The 22,796-nt window shown below is 35.8% G+C and overlaps 1 protein-coding gene across 2 annotated transcripts in view; it reads right to left on the bottom strand.

The window, feature by feature from the left end:
* Positions 1-22,796, bottom strand: part of LOC122806652 (immunoglobulin superfamily DCC subclass member 4-like) — a 2,205,210-nt gene that overhangs the window by 444,398 nt on the left and 1,738,016 nt on the right. For both annotated transcript variants that reach the window (XM_044077249.1, XM_044077250.1), the window contains exon 8: positions 7,602-7,766. In XM_044077249.1, coding sequence (XP_043933184.1) covers positions 7,602-7,766 — 165 coding nt within the window. The remainder of the gene's footprint in view (positions 1-7,601; positions 7,767-22,796) is intronic.

Raw genomic sequence — 22,796 nt, 5'->3', positions numbered from 1 at the left:
GAAAACCCCTGAATGCTTTTAGAAAACATTATGTCCTAGCCAATTTCTCTTTTCTTTTTTTCCCCTCAGTCAATTACTCTCCATCAGACTGTACCTATTTTCTCTTTACCAGATTGTCTCCATGGAGGCATGAGAAGCAGACAGACAGTTTTTTCTTTATCAGACTGTTTCCATAGAAACATGAAGACCAGCTGCAGAATTACAGAATTGCTACTAAGCAAACATGTATTTGCTAGAAACAGCACCTCATAACATTCAATATTATTTTTCATTTACTTGCTCTCTCTTAAAACTTGTTACCAAATCAATCTAAAGTCCTTAATCCAGTCATTTCCCTAAACAAGAATGAGAAAAAGCACATTAATTTTTCTCTTGTGATGCTTTTTAACCAGGCTTTTCTTTTACATTGCAGTGCCTATATTTCTTAAAAATGAACAAGAAGAAGGGAGAAAGAAAAGAAAAAAGAACCGCAGCACCTATTTACAATCCCTATTACACTTAACAATAAGTGAGAAAACTTTACTTTATACCATGTAAAAAAATACACACCACAAAAATAGTACTATTTAAGGAAAAAATCTTTACTTACAGTTAACTTTCACCCTCCTCTTCATTTCTCCAAAGCACTTTTCCAAACAATAATGACATGAAGTAGGGCATATGCTTTAGAGTCCCCCACAAGTCCAACAAATTCTGAAAAAATCCAATATTTTCAGATTTTCTGTGATATTTCACCAATATAATTATTGCATTGTAAACTCACATTAAGTTACTGCTTTTATTCCTGTTCAACTCCATCTTCCAATTCCTGTCTCTGCTTCATTTCCAATGTACTCTCAATTCTTCTAGTCAACTCTTGTGCTCCCTTCTTCCCTTCCTTCCTTCCAACATTGTCCATTGAAACATTGGATAAAGTTTCACAGATACAGTCTCTTTGTGGTCTTTATTACCAGAAGAACAAAAAGCAGAATCACCTTCTGCTTCACAGCTTACTTTTTGTTGGACAAACTTTTGCATTTCCTCCATCAAAAAATGATTTTGTCCCTTCAGGGAAGAATACCTTGAAGACAGCTGGGTGTAGCAGTTTGAATCTCACATCTGCATTTTGACATTCTCTGAATAGTAGAATAAATTTGCTCCTCGTCTGCCTGGTGTACAATGAGTAATCCTTCACAAATACTCTGCTGTCTCCCACTTTTAGTTATTTGTCCTTCTGCCACAGTTTTGTCAGAATCAACTCATTCTGCTGGTAGGATTGCATCTTTACTATTAAAGCTCTAGGTTGCTTTCTCATAGCCAGGTTTGGCACATACACACAATCTGCCCTTTCAACTAACAACTCCTGCTGTAAATACCAGTCCAGTTGCTTATTTGTGCTTTCATAAAACTAATGCAGTCTGTTCCTTCCAGCTTCATTGGTGTAGCTGAAAATCTCCAGTTTTCCCTACATGCTCTGTCCTCTTATTCTATTATTCTTTGAAACATCTCTTCATGAGCAGTCTCATATTCAGCCTTCTCTTCATTTTGACCTCTGACGTTTGCAGCTTTATCACCTCACCTGAATATCTGTTTAAAGCTTCTTCCATTTTTTCCAACTTTTTGTTTTTGGTGTTGATATACTCCATCAGTGTTTTATTTACTTTAACCAGATCTTTGTACAGTTGTTTTATATCTTCCAGTAGGTTACCGGAATTCATGTCTGGAGGTTGCATTGCTTTTTGCTGAACAGCTGCAGAATTTACTCCAGTCAGTGTTTCTTTCTCACTTTTTGTAGCTGACTTTTTTTCCAGATCCGCTTTATTTCTTTTTTTCCCTGACATCCAGGCAGTACAGTTACTAGCCAGTTACTGAAATTTACCCATAAACACAAGTCTAATGGCCTTCTCTGCTGAATTTCTGTTTTCACACTATGAGAGCTAGAATTAAGCTGTTACTCAATGTGCAGCAATCTTGGAAGTGTATTACAGTGTAATGTTTCATTCTTATTCTCACAGTTGGTCTTCACTTCTTCCAAAAACAGTTTAACTTACAGTTTCTTGTTGCTTCCTTCTTTTACTGCATCACTGCTGTATATGTTTTAACTGCTGCATTCTCTACTGCCACATCAGCTGGTTCCTTTTCCGCATTAACATTCTCAGCACGTCTGAAAAAATTATCTGCCGTCTCAACCCATGAAAGAGCAAAACTGTTACCTGGATTATACTGCTCGATTATTTTTGACAAATCATTAAATGCAAGCCCTCCTGATGACAGTTCTTTTATCTGTACCATTTCAAAAGACTTACTTATTTCCTTCTGCATGGAGACAGTTAAATGTAGCTCATTATAACACGCACAACACAGAAATCTTTGTTTACATTCAAAAGCTTCATATAGAACAATTTTTTCTCCAAATTCATACTTTCGACCTCAAAACTTTCTATAGCTTTTCTCTCCTCTTCCATGTTTCTGCTTCCCTTTGACTTTGTTCTTGCTGCTTTAGTAGCTCTCTGATGCCATCTAGCAGTTCCAAAGAGTTGACGAAGTTCCCCTGATGCCTTGCCCAAATCTCAGGTCTAACATGCAAAGAGGTTGTTAACCTAGTGGGACCAACCTGGTCAACACACAAATAAACATTCATCAAGCATACAGCATGACTACAGTGACATCAGTTCTCTGTGTCCATTTGGTCTGTTCACCAACGTGTTTCTTGTCAATCTGAAAACAGGGATATTGCAGATAGCTCCATCTTATGACTCTTATTTTATTAAACAAAAATAAAATAAATAAATGGAGGAAGATGAACAGAAACAATGATATTTAATACTGGATATTGTGGATCAATGCAGGGCTAAATGCATTATGACAAATGCATTTTAAAATGTTTGTGTCTCTTTTTGTGCCTATTTTAAAGTGCAAACAGTTGTGCCTGAAGAAATAATGTATATAGAAAGACATGAAGTTAGAATATACATTTTTGCATTAGCCCTTTAAGTAAATTGTGCTCTTAGTAAATTGTGTTCTTAACTTCATAGGTTGCACTGAGGAGACTCCTGACCATTTCTCCTGAACTGTCTCCTGAACTGAATTATATTGTAGTTATCCAGTTGGCTGCTTCATTTATTATGCATTTTGTATTTTAATTAAATAAGGATGTGTTTAGCAGACTTGTATCACACTGAGGAAGGAGTAATCTGAAAGCTTTCACTCTAGCAATATTTTTTCCTGGCTGAAAGACATTCCTAAAGTAACAACTAACACTTGTACATCTAGAGGTTCCATGTACGAACTTGACCAATTTCCAACTTTAACTACAGATAATGTTGCATCTAGCTCTACAACTGCAGATAATATTGAAGTGGATATTACAAATGTGGGGCAAACTATTAATAAGAATGATATATTACAACTGAATGTTACGGAACAAAATGCATCAGCTGGGCCATCCAATCAAACCACGGATTGTCGTCGAGCCTCCACTGCTATCCAACTGAAGCTACCCAAAGTAATAACCAATTGAATCGAGAATCCACCAAGGGGAAGTCCTTTACCAGGAAGAGAACTAGAGATGCGAGTACAGGCTCACAAGCATGGAGCCAAATACGTAGATAACCAATCAAAATTGCCCTGTGAATAATCTCTCCAATATTGAACTGTCCTATGCTGATATTGCATTAAGTAAAGGCATGTATTTTATACCTGCCCAAAAAGACACTATTGTGGATGGTATTACTGACTTGAAACTTTTTACAAGAACTCTTAATTTAAAATTATTGTATAAAGATTCTCAAACTCCAGCACCTTCACAATGTAGAAAAAGCAGCACATATATCCCATTTAGTAACCCCGTTGTTACAGCCTTTCAAAATGTATGTGAGCAACAACTACATAAGTTATATACTGAAGATAAATTTAAAAAGTTTTATAACTTAACTGTAACTGAAACGGGAGCATTAGATAAGTTAATAAAGAACAGCGATATTATAAAAGAAGCCGATAAAGGGGGTGGTATTGTTTTGATGAATGTCATTGATTATAATAATTCTATGCTTGAACTATTATCTGATATATCTGCCTTTAAGCAGATTTCATTCAGTGAATTAGTGCAATGTATTAGTAGAGTGAATATGTCATTGTTTGAACTACAAGCTAACAATAATATTCCTATAGAAGTACTGAATTATTTTTCTATACCTTGCCCTAAAACACCAATTTTATACGGCTTGCCTAAGCTACATAAATCCAAGTCCAAATGCAGGGCTGCTTTCAGTTGAGATAGGAACTCACTCTATACATAAAATAATCACAGTCCAAACACAAGCGTGATATTCCAATGGCAATAAAATGAAAGTAAAATGTTCCAACAAGTCAGTTCATAAAACAAACATAAAATTTATTTAAACGAGTAAGCGCTTTCGCCAAAGGCTTCTTCAGACTCTTAAAACAAGGACAAACACCATGAACAACCTTTTTAAAAACAACCAATACTCATCATTGGTTAAGTCACACACAGTAGAACAAATGTTTTATGTTATACTACATATAGTAGATGCACAGTTGATGTTATGAAAATTATTTCTAACAACTGGGGGATTTTGATGGCCCTACCAGAACTAATTAATTTTATTACACCAAATCCAAAATTTGCTTATAAGAACTCATCTAACCTAAAAAGCAAATTATATTACAAAGATTTCCGTCAGAAATCATGGAATAAATCTGAGCTAAATAGAAAGGGCACTTACCCATATCTAAATTGCTCAATACGTAGTGTTATTTGTAAGAATAATACATTTACATCCTATTACATATAAATCTTTTTCTTTTACCTGTACAGCTACCTGCCATACTAGTAACATAGTCTATTTGGCTACTTGTGAACAATGCTCTAGTTTCTATGTTGGTAAATCAATCAGAAAACTATGTGAACACATTATAGAACATAAATCTGATACTAGAAGATGTATCTTAACAAATGCAATAGCAAAACGTCATGGAGTCAAATAACACAATTTTGTATTCAGAGTGATAGATATATGCTTTACTAATATAAGGGAAGGTGATAAAAATAATGACTTAGAACAGAAGGAATATAGCTGGATAGTTAAACTGCTAGCTGCTAAATATCCTGGCATAAATTCTCCATTATACAATTACCCCGCCCATTAATATTCCAAAACGTGCACGCTGATTGGTCAGCGTGCACGTTGTAAATCAAAGTTATAGTAATGGAAAAAGGTCCGGTTGCCCGGACTTTTTCCATTAGTATAACTCTTTTTTTTTTTTTTTTTTTTTTACAGCAACGGAGAACACAAGATCTCAGTTGCTTTTTACAACCTGTCTCGCTATGTTAAATGAGTTTAACATAGTGAGAGAGCCTTAAAAAACAGCAACTGAGCATCTCCGTTGCTTTTTTTTAAAGCTGTCTCACTATGTTAAACCCATTTAACATAGCGAGACACTTTAAAAAGCAACGGAGATCTTGCTTTTCGTTGCTTTTCAAACTGTCTCGCTATGTTAAATGGGTTTAACATAGCGAGACAGCTTTAAAAAAAGCAACAGAGATTCTCTGTTGCTTTTTTTAAAGCTGCCTCGCTATGTTAAACTCCTTTAACATAGTGAGACAGTTTGTAAAAAGCAACGGAGATCTTGCTTTCTTTGTTGATTTTGCCCACAGCTCTGATGTACTGCATAAGCATACGCATGCACAGTACATCAGAACTGCCGCAGAATACCGGGCAGCAAGGAGGCATTATACAATGCCATTATTTAAGAAAAGTAATTTTTTTTTCTTAAATAATGTCACTGTATAATAGCAATAACCCACTTCTGGGTGTGGGTAATGCTGGATTTACCCACGGTTGTCTTTGTTTGGCCACTCCGGCTTCACCCTCGTGACCAAACCACATCAACTGTGGGTAAATCCAGCATTACCCACACCCAGACATGGGTTATTGCTATAATATCTATTAAACCTATTTTAAAGTGCAAACAGTTATGCTTGAAGAAATAATGTGCATATATATATATATATATATATATATATATATATATATATATATATATATAAAGACATGAAGTTAGAATATACATTTTTTGTATTAGCCCTTTAAGTAAATTGTGCTCTAAGTAAATTGTGTTCTTAATTTAATTATATTCTAGTTATCTGGTTGTCTGCTTCATTTATTATGCATTTTGTATTTTAATTAAATAAGGATGTGTTTATCAGACTTGTATCACACTGAGGAAGGAGTAATCTGAAAGTTTTGTGGTTTGTAACTTTGCTGCTATTTATCATTTTTATCTCTTTTAAAATAAACTATTTGGACATAACTTGGCTGTTTTACTTTGCTCAAGACAGACTACTATCAGAGTCATAAATGCAGATACATTTAGATGTGGTATACTACCCTGATATACCACTCAAGTTCTTTGTTTAACAGTTCTGGACAAGGAGAAAATAATGGGGTAACAAAGGCCGAAATTCAGAAATATTTTATAAGCATTTCTCTAATGCATTTTAAAAATTAGCAGAACAACAGGTTTTTTATCAACATGTATGTGCTGTTGAACGACATGTAAGGATAAATTGTGAACAGCTTTGTGACAAATTTCAAGAAAAAGGCTAAAATTGCAGAGATGATCTTATGTGTTTTGTGTGATTTGCAAAGTTGTAGACAAAAATAAAATGAAGATGTTTTCAGATGCAGTAAGAAAATGTGACAACCAAGAAAATTAAAGAGCAAATGGCTCACTAATGCACTCATTGAAAGGAAATAATACCCTTTATATAAGCAAGTAAAGAAGAAGATAAAGCAAGGCCTTTAAAAAAAAAACATACTGATTTTTAAATACTAGACACCACGGGACATTTCACCTAGGAACAGTATGAAGAGAGATACCGTAGTAGCGAGTATTGTTTTTTTAGGTGTAGACTAAGAGCACTGTAAAAGGAACATGTTAAGGCAACGTTCATATCTGTTAGTAGTACTAAATGAACTTCTTGACATAAATGTTAACTCCAGATACAGGCTGACAGGCCCCTCCAGTGTTTATGTGAATAAAATGTAGATCTGCTTCTCCTTCTTCATGTTCTTTTCCTCGATGCTCCATTACTCAATGCCTTACTAGTTTACGTTTTGAAACGTATAAATAATACTAGATGAGCAATCCTGTTTACACTCCAGGCAGCAAGAGATCATGTGAGTAGCTCACCTCAATAAATACCTGTTGTACTACAATGTAATTCTTAACGGAGTGTGAGGTAAACTACCAGAACAGTAAATGCTAAGCAACACAAAGGAGACATTTAGGGCGAGCTATTGCAAAGACATATGTCACTGAGAAGTACAGCAAAAGACACAGCATGCTTTTCTACATCATTCGGTTATATTATTTTAGTACAGTACACCCTACAGTACAGTGATAATTGACTTATGAAACAGGATATTCTGTGATTACATAATGGTAGGTTAAATGTGAACCCAATATTTTTTTTTCTTTTTTTGTCTGCTTCTTTAAAAGACTCCAAGCATGTCTGAAATCAAATGATTATAATGCATTCATATGAGGCAATCTTTTCAAAGTGTTTATCCAAATGTATACTTTTCTGGTGTGCTTACCATCTTCTAGGGTTTTAACAGTGACAGAATGAGAAGTCCGACTGGCTCCCAGCTGGGAATATGCCACCACATAGAAAATGTAGTTTGTGTTTGGTTCCAGGTCTTTGATATTGAGCTCTGTAGTATCATTGTTTACAGCAAACTGGTATTCCACATTATCGGTACCTGTAACAGCAACACCTGTATTAACAATCCCTTAACATATGACCACATACTTTAAGTACCCATATTTGTTACAATGTTGCATAATTTGCAGCATTTCACTGTAAATACCAGTTGAATGTGATACTTCTATTTGCATTTTAATTCAGTAGTGTTGATTATACGTTTGAAGTCTCTGCCTTCTGACCAAACTGACTACAAAAGTACAACATTTTAATCTCTGGAAATCTGTTTGCCATTAGCTAGACATGAGAAAGCTGTATACTAGCACAGCAGACCCACAACATTCATCTAGCAGTACATACAACAGAAAAGCAAGGAAGAAATTCATTGGATGGTTAGTAAATCCTGTTGATACACAAACAGCAGATATTTATAAATTGGGCCAGAATAAAAATAGCAAACTGGAAAAAAGTAACGACTATACTGTAATAAGGCAATATTGTATTTGAAAAGACTATACAGTATAAAGATAAAAAAAGCATGGAATGAACATTTAAATAAAGATATTTCAGATCAGATGATCAATGAAGGGAAATGTATCTTTAATCCTAAATATACAATTAAATTGAGAACATTTTGAATTTTTGCATGGAAATGTTTGCACCAATATTCCTAAACACCTATGAAGCCTGAAAAAAATTTCCAGCACAGCACAGGCATATTTTGCAAATGTGATTGCTGAGACAATTGTTCTTGAGATCACATATTCTGGGAATACAAGGAGCTGCTTCAGTACAAAAAAGGATCTGAATAATATAACTACTTTTCCTTTGTTGAGTTGGTATAAAACAGCACGTACTAAAAAGGTGAAAGCATCTTTAGCGTTCATAGTGGCAAAGAAAGCTATAAGTAGAAAATGGAACACCAAAGACAAATCATCATTAAGAGATGCAAAAAAGATAACTACAGACATTCAGAATAATAAACTGTGAACTATGAGAGATCAAACAGAGAATTTCATATTAAAAAAATGAGGCATTTGTGATGATGTAATGAAAACTGAGTTTGAAGAGGATGTTGACCTGGAACGACATATATGTAACACTTGTGAAAGAAAACAGCATGGTGTGGAATTAATTAATCTGTGTCATAAAAGTAAGTTGTAAATAGTTAATTTGTGTGTCTAACTGCATTTGGTTAATGAGCAATGCTAAATCAAACATATAATTAAGACTGGAAAAAAAATAGTTGACTGTGATATTTGGATTTGCATGCTTAACACTGGCTAACAAGTGGCTGCTTTTTTATTATTGTATAGACAATATAACTTAAAAAAACTATCGGCAATCAGTGATGAAATACCAAATGAGCTGTGCAAGGGGACTACATAGCATGTTACAATGAAACATTTTACAAGTACTGGTGCTGCTCGAAAATACTGGATTCACCAGAAACAAAGAAATCATCAGTTTAGTATACAGTATGTATTCCATAAGCCTAACTAAACACAAATTGCTTCGTCCTGCAACGGTCTGGAAGAAAATTGTACATAGAAAATCTGGGTCTATATCAGCATTTTGAAAAGTGAAAATGCCAAATAACAGTTGGCTGACCTGTAAATGTCGACCTACGACATTGCTGAATGGCCAAATCACTGATTTCCTTCCAAGGGAAAGAAATCGGTAGGCCAAACACCAATGCCAAACGCAAACATTCTTAAGTGGGGGGCTGTGCCCCCCACACCCCCTAACTAATTATTCTAACTCCGAGACCGTACTAAAGTCAGTGAAAGGGCAGGTGTAAGGAAACTGCCAACCGCTTTCTTTCCATTAGGAAGAAATCGGTCATTTGGCTGTTCAGCAATGTTGTCGTTTGACATTTACAGGTCGGCCAACTGGTATTCAGCATTTTCGTCTTTTGAAATGCTTATATAGACCTGAAAATCCCACTCTCTTTATCGAGACAAGTCTTTCAAATAACTCCTCAAGACTTTTTTTCAGCGTGCAGCCTAATAGCCCTTAGCCCCTCCTGGTTTCAGTGATACCTTTCAGATAAACTTGTCTTTCACATGAATTTCCTCTAGGTTTCCTCTCTCAGCTCAGGAATCATTAATCTACTTCATTTGGGGGGAGTGGCACTGAGGCGGTGTAGCAACTGCCTCATGTACACTAACAACCCACTAGTCCTAAAACATTCAAGCTCAATTTGTGAGATGCATATACGCTAAGAATTTGGAATCCTTGCTCTCTCATTAACAGAACAGTGACACTGAACAGGTTGTCAGCCCACATACTTACCTCCTGCACAAATCAATCTCTCAACACATACACCATCATATGCAGAGGTACGCGCCAGAAATTTACCTAAACATCAGAGATCTCCAAATCACAAACATGCTACATTAATAGAGTACCTACGGCATTCAATACACACAAAACCACAAGCACAAGTGTCTCACCAAACAAGCCACTAAGGCAAAGCACATCTAAACCAAACGTTTTGGTCATAGGCAACTCTATAGTGAGACACACAGATGTCCCACTCACCAGGCTGGACAAGGAGAAGGTTACAGTCAAGCTTGTCTTTCAGGTGCCGGGATCCTCTAGATCACACACCCACTCAAGTCTTTCCACAACAAGCACTGTTATGACTCAGTTCATTTTGGTGTGAATGACTTGAGATGGACCTCAATGGACTATATGAAGAGAGACATGACTGAGCTCTCTGAATATGTGTCTCAGTTAGGTATGTCCCTAGCCTTGAGCAGCATACTACCTTCACGTAAGATGATACCACAATGTGTGTGTGTGTGTGTGTGTGTGTGTCTTTCGACTTTTCCCGGTTAGGGGTCGCCACAGCGGAACTCCAGTCCACTAATGATTGGTAGTGGATTTTTACGTACCGGGTTACCAGCCCTGATGCACAACCTTCAATGAAGGCATGCCCCATTCACGTATGCCTCCACACAGAAGACGCTCTAGCTGAGAATCGAACGGGACAACGTCTTGCTATGAGGCGACAATGCTACCGCAGCACCACCACACAATATACGCAAAAAATGATTAACTTCAACAACTGGCTTAGTTTCTGTTGTCATTCTAATGGGATCTAGTACCTGTCAACCTGGGATTACATGGTAGACAGACCATGCTGCTTTGCCAGACATGTTCTTCATTTGTCACCTCTGGGATTTCAGTTACTGGCTAAGGCTCTTGCCTCCTCCAAAGGGCCTTTTTAGACAATGTCACAACAACAAAATTCTCCCAAATATCTTCTAAAAGTGATTTCAACACTATACTGCTAAATGCTAGAAGTCTAAACCTAAACTGCAGTCACTGGAAGCATCCCTCACCTTAGAAGATGCTGACATCTGTGTAATCATGGAAGCTTGATTTAAGGCTGCAGAAAGCACCCCGGCCATACCGGGTTATAATGCCTTCCACACATTCAGACCACAAACTGAAAGTGCAAGAACTGAAGAAGGTGGAGTATCAATATTTATCAAAGATAAATACACCTCTGGATTGGTTAAACAAAATGATTCCCTTGAGCTAATCCAGGTCCAATTAACTGCATGTAAGACCCCTCTAAGTTACTGCCAGTTATAGGACCCCCTCCATAAACCAGGATACACACTCTGCATTCATAGATTGGGTAAATTATACATGTGCTAACACACTAAGCCAAAGGTTCTTGAACTTCATCAACTTCAATGCCCTGGAGCAGTTGGTTAACACCCCCACAAGGGGTCCAAACATTCTGGATCTGCTGCTGACTAATATGGGTGATTGTTGCACCACTCTATGTGTGCAGCCCTCCCTAGTGAAGTCTGATCATAAATCAGTCCCATTAGAAGTAATAATAAAATTTGACCCTCCCATTAGCAGGAACTAGACTGAAAAACTTCTCCAAAACCAATTACAGCCTCATATGTGACAGCATTAACAGCTTCATAGCTCCTGCCTTCACTGATGGCATGGACACCTATACTGGGATTTACACCAATTCCTTGTATAAGCATCTATACAAAGGTATTGACTCAGCCATACCCAATAGGATCAAAATAAGATCCTCATGAAAGAACAACTCCTCACTAACATCTCCTTCTGTCTCTGACCTATGACCTTACCACTACCTCTGTTTATCCTATAGGACTTTCTGCCTACACCACCTCCCTCTGCCTATTCTTGTTACACCTGCTGCTTTGTATACTATCATTTCTCAGTACTACCTCACTGATGAGGAGAGGAAATATCTCTGACTTCACAATGTAATCTACTGGAATATATTTGCAATTCTGGGATGTTCACGTCAAACTGTGCAATGTCAGTTGTTTCTAAAACTGTGTAATGTCTTTTATACTAAATTGTTTAATTTTTGTTTTTACCTACCAAATGTATAAATGTATCGTGTATTAACTAAGTTAGCCTAAGTTTGTATATTACTTCTTGTACTGTGTATACTCTATATTTGTTATTTCTGTATGTTCAATTTGGAGCTTTTCTCCCCACGCCTCCACTGAAAAGGACATGTGTCCAGTCAGACTTTCCCGATAAAAAAAATATAAAATAATAATAAAACAAGCCTTCCTGGTGGACATCCACCATTAACAGGTTATACAGTAACAGAAAGAAATTGCTGCCCAAGAGCAGGAAGGAACCGTCTCTGAATTTGAAGCATACCCTCCTTGGTTTAAACAAGTAAATAAGACACCTCGTAAGGCATTCTAGAGCTAACTATGAATCCAAATTAGCCTCCTTCCCTCAGGATAACCATAAGGGCATCTTTATCTGTCAGAAACCTTAAAGATAAAAAACAGATCTGCACAAAAATGATTGTTAATGGCGCCACATATACTCAACCCGCAGAAATATACTACTCTCCAGCTGACAAATTCAGTGAAAATTCCTCCCCCTGTCCCTGCTACATATCTCCCAAAGCATCCGTACCACTTGACCTGCACCTAGTAGCTCCAAGCAGCAGGTGATAAATGCTCTCTCCAAAGTCGAAAACACAACCTCTATGGGACCTGATAATATCCCATGCTGAATTCTAAATGGATTAAAACAGGAACTAGTTGCACCACTGGGTACTCTTTTTAACCACAGTCTAAGCACTGGTTTTGTACCTACTGAATGAAAAACAGCAGCCATCATCCCAGTACATAAAGGAGGTGCCTCCACAGACCCTGGAAACTATAGACCCATAAGCCAGACCAGTCTAATCTGCAAGGCTATGGAAATAATAATAATCATGAACCTTATCAACACAGATATAGGAGACCTCTAAATGCTCAAACTGACCCAGTTTGGCACATTAAAGGGAGATCCTGCCTCTTGAACTTAGTGGACTTCTTTGAGACAGTCACCAAAGCCCTAGATGAAGGCAAATCCATGCAAATGGCCTACCTGGACCTGGGCAAGACCTTTGTCCAGCTGGAGATCAACCTGTATATTGTCAGGTGGGTTGCAAACTGGTGCACCAACAGAATTGCACACAGTCAAAATAGCTGACGCGACCTCCAGCAGCAGACCCATAACCAGTAGATCTGCAGGGAATCTGTGCTGGTGCCCCTATTGTTTGGAATCTACTTCTCAGATGTACAGGCTAAAACAAAAGGCCTACGGCTAACAAACCTTGCTGATGATTGCATACTGGGTGCAATCAGAGTCTCCAAACGATATCAACATCCTACAACAGACACATACACAACAAAATGACTGGTGCCAAAGTCATGTGCTAAAACTTAATGCAAAACAATGCATTATCATCCCCTTCAGCAAGTGCAACATCCCTGCAGTTTGCCACATTAATAACAACATCCTAAGCATGCAATCAACAGTGAGAGATTTGGGCACACAGGTTGACAGCAACCTTTCCTTGACCACCATGTCTCCACAGTGGTAAGAAAGGCTTTCTATATCATCTACACCTCATAAATAAGAGTATTGCATCCAAAATAAAAGAGATTGTAACCCGTCTGTACTCCTCACTCATCAGGCCAATAATGGAGTACAATACTATCTTTGGTATGTATCTTACCGGGCACCTGCAGCAACTGGAAAGATCTCAAAGGTTTCTTATAAAAAAAAATCAGGGTCTACAGCTTATGTTATATGTTGACAGACTGATATCACTGTCACTATACTCTGTGTCTTACAGACTACTCAGAAGGGAGCTCTGCCTTGCATAGAAAGCAATATCACAGTCTGCTCTAATGGAAATTCTGCACATTTGCAAATCAAATATCATAAGATGTACTCACTCTAAGGAACTCAACCTAGTATGTGACAGCAACAGGACTTGCTGGAGAGACAGATGTGTCTCACAGAGGTTACCTCTCATCTGGAACAAACTTCCAATTTAGATGAAGCAGAGCCTCTTGCTGACTCTATTTAAGTGTAATTTGGATGACTGGATGGGAAACTGCAAATTCACCCCGGGTGTTTCACCTCTGTCCCACTTGTACAGAGACAGTAGTTGTTGACTTAGTTCTGCTTAACACCTTTACATTCTTGGGAACATGAGTTGTACTTTTCTAGGCTTGTAAGGGTCCTTGGAACATTAGCCTAGTAACCTCCGATGATCCTATGAGATCAACTACTGATAATTTGTGGGAAATGGAAAATTCCCTCCATGCTTCAAGCAGATCCTCATGGAGAGCAGGGATAATCCTTGATTTTGACATTGTTTTAATTTATCCTTTGTTGACTGGGTTAGTCCCACTAGGTTAGTTTATACTTCATAGATAAGTACTAGGCTAGCTGCCCATGTGGGTCATTTTAATCCTAACCAGTTTCCCTTTTTGTGCTTGAAATAACCTATCCCATTTGTTTTTAGATTACACGTACCCATCCCATGATTGATAATTATTCATTACCCTTAATGAGAATAACTGGGATCATACCATAGATAATTTGAGGAGACACATGCATGGGCTAAAGCATTGAGGAGCTGCCTCTGTCCATTAGTAGTACAGGAGGAATCCTGATCTAAATTTTCTGTTTTCCATCCATGGATGTAAGCTGAGCTTGAATATGGACAGAGATGAACTTTGTTTTATATAGATGAGGAGTCTGTTCCATCTTCAGTGAGACATACCTGTCCCTCCAAACCATTCTGTTCATGATGGAAGAGAGATAGATCCCTAGGCTGAGTAATTCTGTTACCATTTGACTTGCTGATGTGCAGCAAATTCATCAGTACTGGGTTGGAGGATGCCTTGTATGCCAAATACAGGTCACCCCTTGGCAGTCTGTAGGCTATAGAGTATAGAGACAGGGCTTTGAGTTGGTCCATGTAGGACATGTTTTTCAGGTTATGTATCCTATTAGTAAGGTATCTATGTGGGTGTTTCAGTATTTGCATGTGTCCAGACAGATTCATGCCAAAGGGGGAATTTTATTCAATGATTTGCTAACGAGTGCTAGGTAAAGGGGGATATGACATCCCTAGATCTAGACACATTCCTTTTGCTTATAAGCTGTGCAATACAGAAGGACTTTCATACAACAATAGATGCGTGTTGGTCAAAAGTTAGGTCGCTGTCTGCATAAGTTCCCAAATCCCAAACAACTGGGTTAACTCTTAGGAGTATACTGTCAATGTGGTAGTTTCCCTGGGGTCAGTGATTTCCCAAAGGATACACTAATGTATTTTTTGACATTTAGTTACAGTCCATGATTTTAACACTAGTTACTTATATGAGACAAACCTTTCTGAAGGATGGCTAAGTCATGTGGGGATACAGCAGCTGTAAACTTAGTCAGCTAGAGGCTTTTAGTATTGAATTTTACTTCAAAGAAGTAGAAGCCAATCAGCAGAGGTTCCAGCACAGAACCCTGTGGTACTCCGCTAGTGACTGGTCTCTTTGTAGAGGTAACTTCCCCTATTTTGATTATCTGGATATTATGTGTGAGCCAGCTGGCAATCCGGGGGTTAGGAGTTTTATTCCCAGTTTATTTAGCTTTTCTACTATGTCTGAAAGGGCAATCCACAAGATTATATCTAATATATATCTTGAATCTACTAGATAATAGAATATGTTAGAGGATAGTGACTTCCTTTCAGGGGAGACACAAAGAGGTATGCATACTGCTAAGGAAAATTTGGCCATGACATCAGGGAATGTCCCCTACTTATTCTTGTGAGTGAGATCTATTTTGCATGAACACTTCCTGTTTCTGTTTCAGGTACAGAGGCAGTCTGGAGAAACAAAGAGGCAACTGGAGAGAAAGAGATAATAGAGTGGTAAGAGAAATGGAGGAGAAAGCCAATACTGAGAATGGAGAACGTGTGCAGCATTCTGAGGAGATATTTGAAACAAATCTGCCTGATGGATACGAGTCAGCAAATGCTAGATGTATAATTACAGATCTCCAGTTAGAAGGGTTGTGGGATGATTTACTTAAAGAAATGGTAATGCGGAGTAAGAGTCAGAAAATGAAGGAGATATTTCCTGGTGGAAGATTGTGGAGAATGTATACAAGGAGGATGCAGAGACAATCCATAAAAATTGTAGTGAGATGGAAAAGAAACCATATGCAGATAAAGTAAAAGAAGGTAAAAGGGGAGTAGGAGATAAGAAAAAGGCAGAAAATAAAAAATGGAAGTATGTAGTAAGGATTTAAAGTAAAGAAGACATATAAATGGACAGGTATGATGTGCTGAACAATTCAATAGTGACTTTGGGTGTAAAAGTTATTTTTATTAAAAAAAGTCATTTTGTGAATTATATTTTTCAATGGAAAATTTATTGGAGAATTCAAAAAAAGAAAGTCTGTAACCCATGGAATCTTTATGTGATAAACGCATTTAACAGGGAATCAAAAAAGAAAATTCATGTACAATTTTGAACAGAGGTGGAAAGAGAGTCTTTGAAAGGACATTAGAAAACTATGTAAAGAACTACTGAATATCATAAAAATTACGATAAAGATATGGGCTGGCAAATGGGATTGTGATGTGTTAAATATACAAAGAGAAAACAATTATACATATGTCAAGCATGATAAATGTGGAGAGGAATAGGGGTGTTGTAAAATAGTGGGGACAATTCAAAATCCTTTTTTTTTTGTGGAAAATTACATTTGATAACTGTGACAAAAGAAAATGTTATATTTGTAGGTAAATGGGACATGATGCATAAAAAAATTGTGAATTGTAATGTTATAAATGTAACAATATTGGACATGTATGGATGGATTGTTAAAAATGAACATAAGAGTACGGAAAAAGAAAGGGAAAGAGAAGAAAATGAACAAAGAGAATACATTTTAGAAGTAGTAGAAGTAGAAGAAAAAAAATAGATGAGAAAAAAATAAAGAGGACATAAAGGGGGCTCTGAAATAAAGGATGAAGACATAAGTTGGGAGACAGTAAAATAAAAAAAAATAATAATTCCATTAGTAAAAGGGTAAAAGACAGAAAAATAAAATTTAAAGTGACAATTACACAAGAAAAAAGAAAGGAAATGAACGAAAAAGAAAACATAAAGCAAATGGTTGGAGGATGGTATAATGATTAAGGTGTTTGACTCACAGAAAACAGGTAGTGTTTGATTTTCACCTTTGGGGGAAATTGAATAAACTTGGAATGGCACATTAGGGCAGCTGTCCTAGTAATTATCTATGAAACTATGAAAGCATAAATCAAAGGGAAATTGAAATTTTTAGAGTGATTTCTGTAAATGTGAATCGAATTATGAATATAGTAAGAAGAAAAGGGATTTTGGAGGGGTGTAATACGTGATGTAAATATAATTATACTAGAAGACACAAGACTTTTAAAAATGAAAGATTACAGAGAAACTATGGGGAGGAAAGATAATCTGGAATTTGGGAAATGAGAGATGTTCTGGAATAGCCATATCCTGTATAAATATAGTAGTAAAGATATTTGATGTAACTAGAGGAAAAATGGGAAGATTAACCATTGCAGACTTAAAATGGAAAGAAAAAGTATATAGAATACTATAACATTATATGCAATTACTAACTGTAAAGAAAGTGTATTGTTTTCATCAGATTTTATACTATGTAGCTATAAATATGAATATTATAATAATATGTGACTTTAATTGTGAATTAAGAGGAAAGCATAAAAAGATGGGAAATAATATAAGAAAAATGATAGAAGTTATAAGATGTAGTAAGTTAAAACTTTGGGACAAAAATTCATGGACTTACTAAAGGGGTATGTATAGAACTGAAATAGATTATTTTACAATATCAGAAGATATAGTTAGAAGGGGAGGTGTTGAAACCGGATTTTCTGATCATCTTGTAATATGGCTAGAGACAAAGGAGAGAGTACTATATAAAATAGGCAAAGGAATAAAAAGGGTAAATGAGAAAGTATGGAATTAAGAAGGACATAGGTTAATAATATAGATATGGGGACATCATATTACTAAGAGAACATTTTATAAAAATTGGTCCAAATGGTGGATGATATTTAAGAAAAAAATATAAAAAAAAGTTTTTTTTTTTAGAGTGGCAATATGATGTGAGAAAAGTAGAGAAAGAAAAATATAAAAGAACATATAATGATTCATTGCAATATTTAGAAAATAATGACAGTAATTTACAAAAAAATAGAATTATATGATAGAAATCATGAAAAAATAAAATAATTATTTAAGCAAAGATGTTTTTACTCAAGAAAAGAGAAGTAATATCAAGTTACTTAAGCAGATTAGTAAAGGAATATGGTACTGTAATAACAGAAAAAAAATGTAAAAGGAGAAATAGAAAGAATTCAGGAAAAAAATATGAATAGTGTAATACAATATGTAAAAGAAATGTTTAAAGAAAAAATAAGGTACTGAAAATAATATGGAAAGTAAAAAGGTTAACAGAAAAAGAGAATAAGGAGTTTGAAATGGAGATATCCTTATATGAGCTAGATAAAGCATTAGGACAAATAAATATAGATGTGGCTGCAGGACCAGATAGAATAGTGTATGAAATGTAAAAAAGAAATTTAATGGATTAGCAAAAAAAAAAAAATCCATAAAAGATTTTGAATGAATTATTAAATGAATGCTTTATGTACAAAAAGTTATGCAGTGGAATATTTAAGTTCATATGGAACAAGGAAGAGAGAGAAGACAATTAAAAAAGCTGGAGAATGATAGTATTGAGTAATAATTGTAAGACCTTTAGGAAAATAAAAAAAAATTTGAAAATAAACTGGAAAATATTACGGAAGGTAGTATGTATAATATAAAGAGGAAGGGTTATTCAAGAATTATTAGTTATAGTTGAAGAAATGTGGATGATATTATGAATGGAAAGGAAGAAATGAAAATCATAAAATGTGACTTTAATAAGGCACTTGATACAACTGGACATTAAATCTTATGGGTAATAATAAAAGAATACAAGTGAGAAAGTGAGAAAATTATGTATGTCAATGTACGGTAATAATAAAGTAAAACTTGTAAATGACTGGTTAAGCCAAGAGGTGCATATGAAGGGTGGTATAAGACAGGGATGTACAATGAGTTATATACTCTTTGGATTCGTTATGAATTTGATAGTATGTGAAATAAATTACAAAATGAAGGTGGGGTATATAAAACCTAAAGTGTTAGGAATTTCAGTCCTATTAAAATATGCAGATGACATTATGATAACTGAAAAAAAATGATTTGTAAACATGAATGTCTAGAGGTAATAGAGGTGGCAAAGGTTTAGGTGATGTAGTAAAGATAGATGATATATATTTAAAATGAATGAAATTTCTGTGTTAGGTACATCATTGCAGAATTCAGATTTAAGTAGAATTCAATAAGAAATAAAACAAACCTGTGTTTTCTGGAAAACATATAAATTAAAATTTAGAAAAAAATCAGTAGTGATGGGGAAAATAGCATACTTAGCAAGTACATTTATGTTGCCAACAACATTTGAAAAGGAATTACTGCAGATGCATTTATTTTCCATTTATATGGGGTTCTAGCTTAAACTCAGTAAAAAGAGAAACAAGAGAAATTCTCTATGTAATAAAGAAGAAGAAGGTTTAGGGTTAATTAACCCAGTGGTTTATGCTGCTTCATTAAATTTGTACAAAGTGTTAAAGTGGATAAATGAAAAAGCTGAGAGATTCAGAGTAAAACTGTATACATATGTGTGATACATTTTAGGGTATAGTAAAAAAGAATAAATAAGAAAAAGACTACATAGATAAAATAAAATGTTATCAAGAAAAATATTTTTGTGGAAAATAAAAATTGATTATATAGAAAAAAGAAACGTATGGTATAAGAATGTAATAATAGCACACTACTACGTAAAGCCATGGGAAAACATTACAGCTGAAAAACATTAAAGCTATAAAAATAAAAAGAAAATTGTGTAAAAAGAAAGTAGAATGTCAATATTTTTGTGGGCACTGGTAATAGATAAATTATCCATAAATTAAATGTGTCATATAAAAAGAAAAAAGAAAAGTGATAGCATATGTTTACATTGTCAAGAAGAAGAAACTACTGAACGTGTGTCTTTGAAATGGAAGAGAGTAAAACAGTTATGGGAAAAGTTATTTAAAGATATGAAAGAAGTGGATAAAATAAACATGCATTTGACTAAATATGGATATTATAAGAACAGAAGTAAAGAATATGTTAAAAGAATAGATAAAAAGTTATTTTATGTCATTTGGGTTACATGCAATGAAAGGATATGTATAATTATGTTTAATGGCAAATGGATTTTATCAACAATATTAAAATCAGATGGTGGTTAAAGAAAAAGGAGATGGGGTCTAATAGGGATGAACATTTAGAATAACTGTAAGGATAATTATGAATGTGTGTAAATATATTTGTATATCTATATAACTGTACATTTGTAAATGTTTATAAATATGTAAATATGTTGTAAATAAGAGTTCTTTTTGTATTTAAATGAAAAAAAACTACTCTTTTTGATAGGTGCCATGACATATCACCAACTCAAGCAGAACAGGCCTCAGTTTAACGTGTCATTCATAGGACAACAGACACAGAAGTGCATTACCTCCCTTATGCTGCACTCTAGTGTCAGCTCTCAATCCACTTGATGTGGGAATAGAATCCAAAACCTTCTGCACCAAAGGCATTTGTGCTACCTGTTGCACCTCTGACACTGCTTAGAACTTTACAGTTTAGAGAATTTGGAGAAAACTTTATTAATTGGACCAGACAGATGTATATTTTTCCAGCATTTAGAGGGCAAGTGAATTGTGGACTCTCAAAGGAAAGGATGCCAGGCAAGGATTTCCCAGTCATTGGGCCAATTAATTTGAATAACGGAAGAGATGGCTTACTCAATGCACCTCCTTTTAAAAGTCAAACTGCAGGAAACAGTTGTTCAAAGCTCTTTCTACCAGTTTGAGGTGACTGCCTCCTACTGAGCTCTGATCTCCTAGATGTCTTGTACAGTACACTACTGATTTTTATGTCATTTGAGGAAGTATCTGGGCTGGAACGCAATGCTAGCAAACCATGCTGATTAAATGTGGTGAGGAAGATAATGCTTTGGATTCCCCAGTCTCATCTGTAATGTCTCACCCTATGGTTTTAGGTTTACAAGTGTGTTCACACTTAAACAAATGCAATTAATGTCAGCCTTGCTAAACTATCTTTGAAAATCACAGTTTATTATTGGCCACAGCTGAGTAAGCACTATACAAAACATGGCAAATTTCAAGCCCTGAAAGTGATGGTATTACCTCACACTCTACATACATTAAGAAACGTGCTCATTCCAGAAGATCACCCCTTTCTTGCTAATCTACAGCAGCCAATTAGTATAGCAAATCTGGGGGAATCAGTAAGAACAATATCCCTCAAACTAGCATTCTAAAATGTTACTCAAGGTGCAGGCTCCCTCATTTATTCAAGTACGGTACAGCCTTTAAGTTATCCCAACTGCTGAAGCTCAGTAATAATGAATGGAAACTGGAACCAGCTAGGTTCAAAGAAGTTGGGGGTTGGGGGCAGGCACAGTAGTTAAGGTGTTTGCATCACAGATGAGAGATATGGGGTTTGATTCTCACCAAAGGAGAGTTGCTAGGCTTAAAATTAGTCTAGTATCTACCTATGAATAACTGGGCAGATGTTTCCACAGTAATGAATACTACAGCTTAATCCCGAATGCACGAGCCTAGGTGATACATTATGGGGGAAATGACCCACAAACAGAATTTGACACCATCTAGGTATCATAGCTACTCTGGCAATAGCAATAGTCTGATATTTATGAAATAACAGCATTGGAGAATGGGACCAGTAAGTGGTAGGAAAAGGAAGTCATTTCTTTAAGTATTTATCATTGTTAAGCACAGAGTTCCATCTCCCAATGCCAGAATGGTTTACATACATAAGATTATGACAGATATGGGCAGTGTATATGAAAAAGTGGAATGGGCCTAAAATGTGACGCCTTGGAGAAACTGGTTCAGAGTCAAAAAGAGAAAGGTGAATATTATATACAAGGACATGTGGGAAGCAAGAACTAAGGCAATAAAAGAGCAGCTAACAGGAAGGTCTCACCTTGACTTGAAAAGAATGGCACAAGATTTGAAGAGACCCTACAATATTAAATAAATGGACCAGCAGATGTATTTTATTTATAGATGGAATCTCATTCCTCATGGACAATGTAACAAGGGGTATAAATAATCTGCTGGGTTTGGAGGTATAATGATCCAGGAGCAGGTAACCTCCATCTGTTCTCGGACTGCCCTCTCATTAAAAGATATTGGGAGTATATGACATCTTTGGGGGGGGGGGGGCATATGGAGAATGTGTGAAAATGGTTTGGAAGCTTAGGCATTTTGGAACAGGGAATTCAGGCATCAAGTGTAAGGCATCTATTGTGAAAGTTTAAGAAAGAATTGGGGAACAGTCATATGAAACACTGTGTTTACATTTGAGATACAGTCTGTACTCTTTCAAAAGCACTGATTGTAATGTTGACATCCCTGCTGGTTGCAGCACCCTTTTAAGTGCTTAAAGGAAGAAGTTGCCATTTGACACAACACCCTAAGCCTTATTACACTGGAACTTCTCCTTTTCTGGGCAAATGTTACTCGCATTGTAAA

The sequence above is a fragment of the Protopterus annectens genome, chromosome 7.part0 (genome assembly GCF_019279795.1).
Source record: "Protopterus annectens isolate FY-2018-M chromosome 7.part0, PAN1.0, whole genome shotgun sequence".
NCBI lineage: Eukaryota > Metazoa > Chordata > Ceratodontiformes > Protopteridae > Protopterus > Protopterus annectens.
This window is presented reverse-complemented; position numbering and strand designations above follow the sequence as displayed.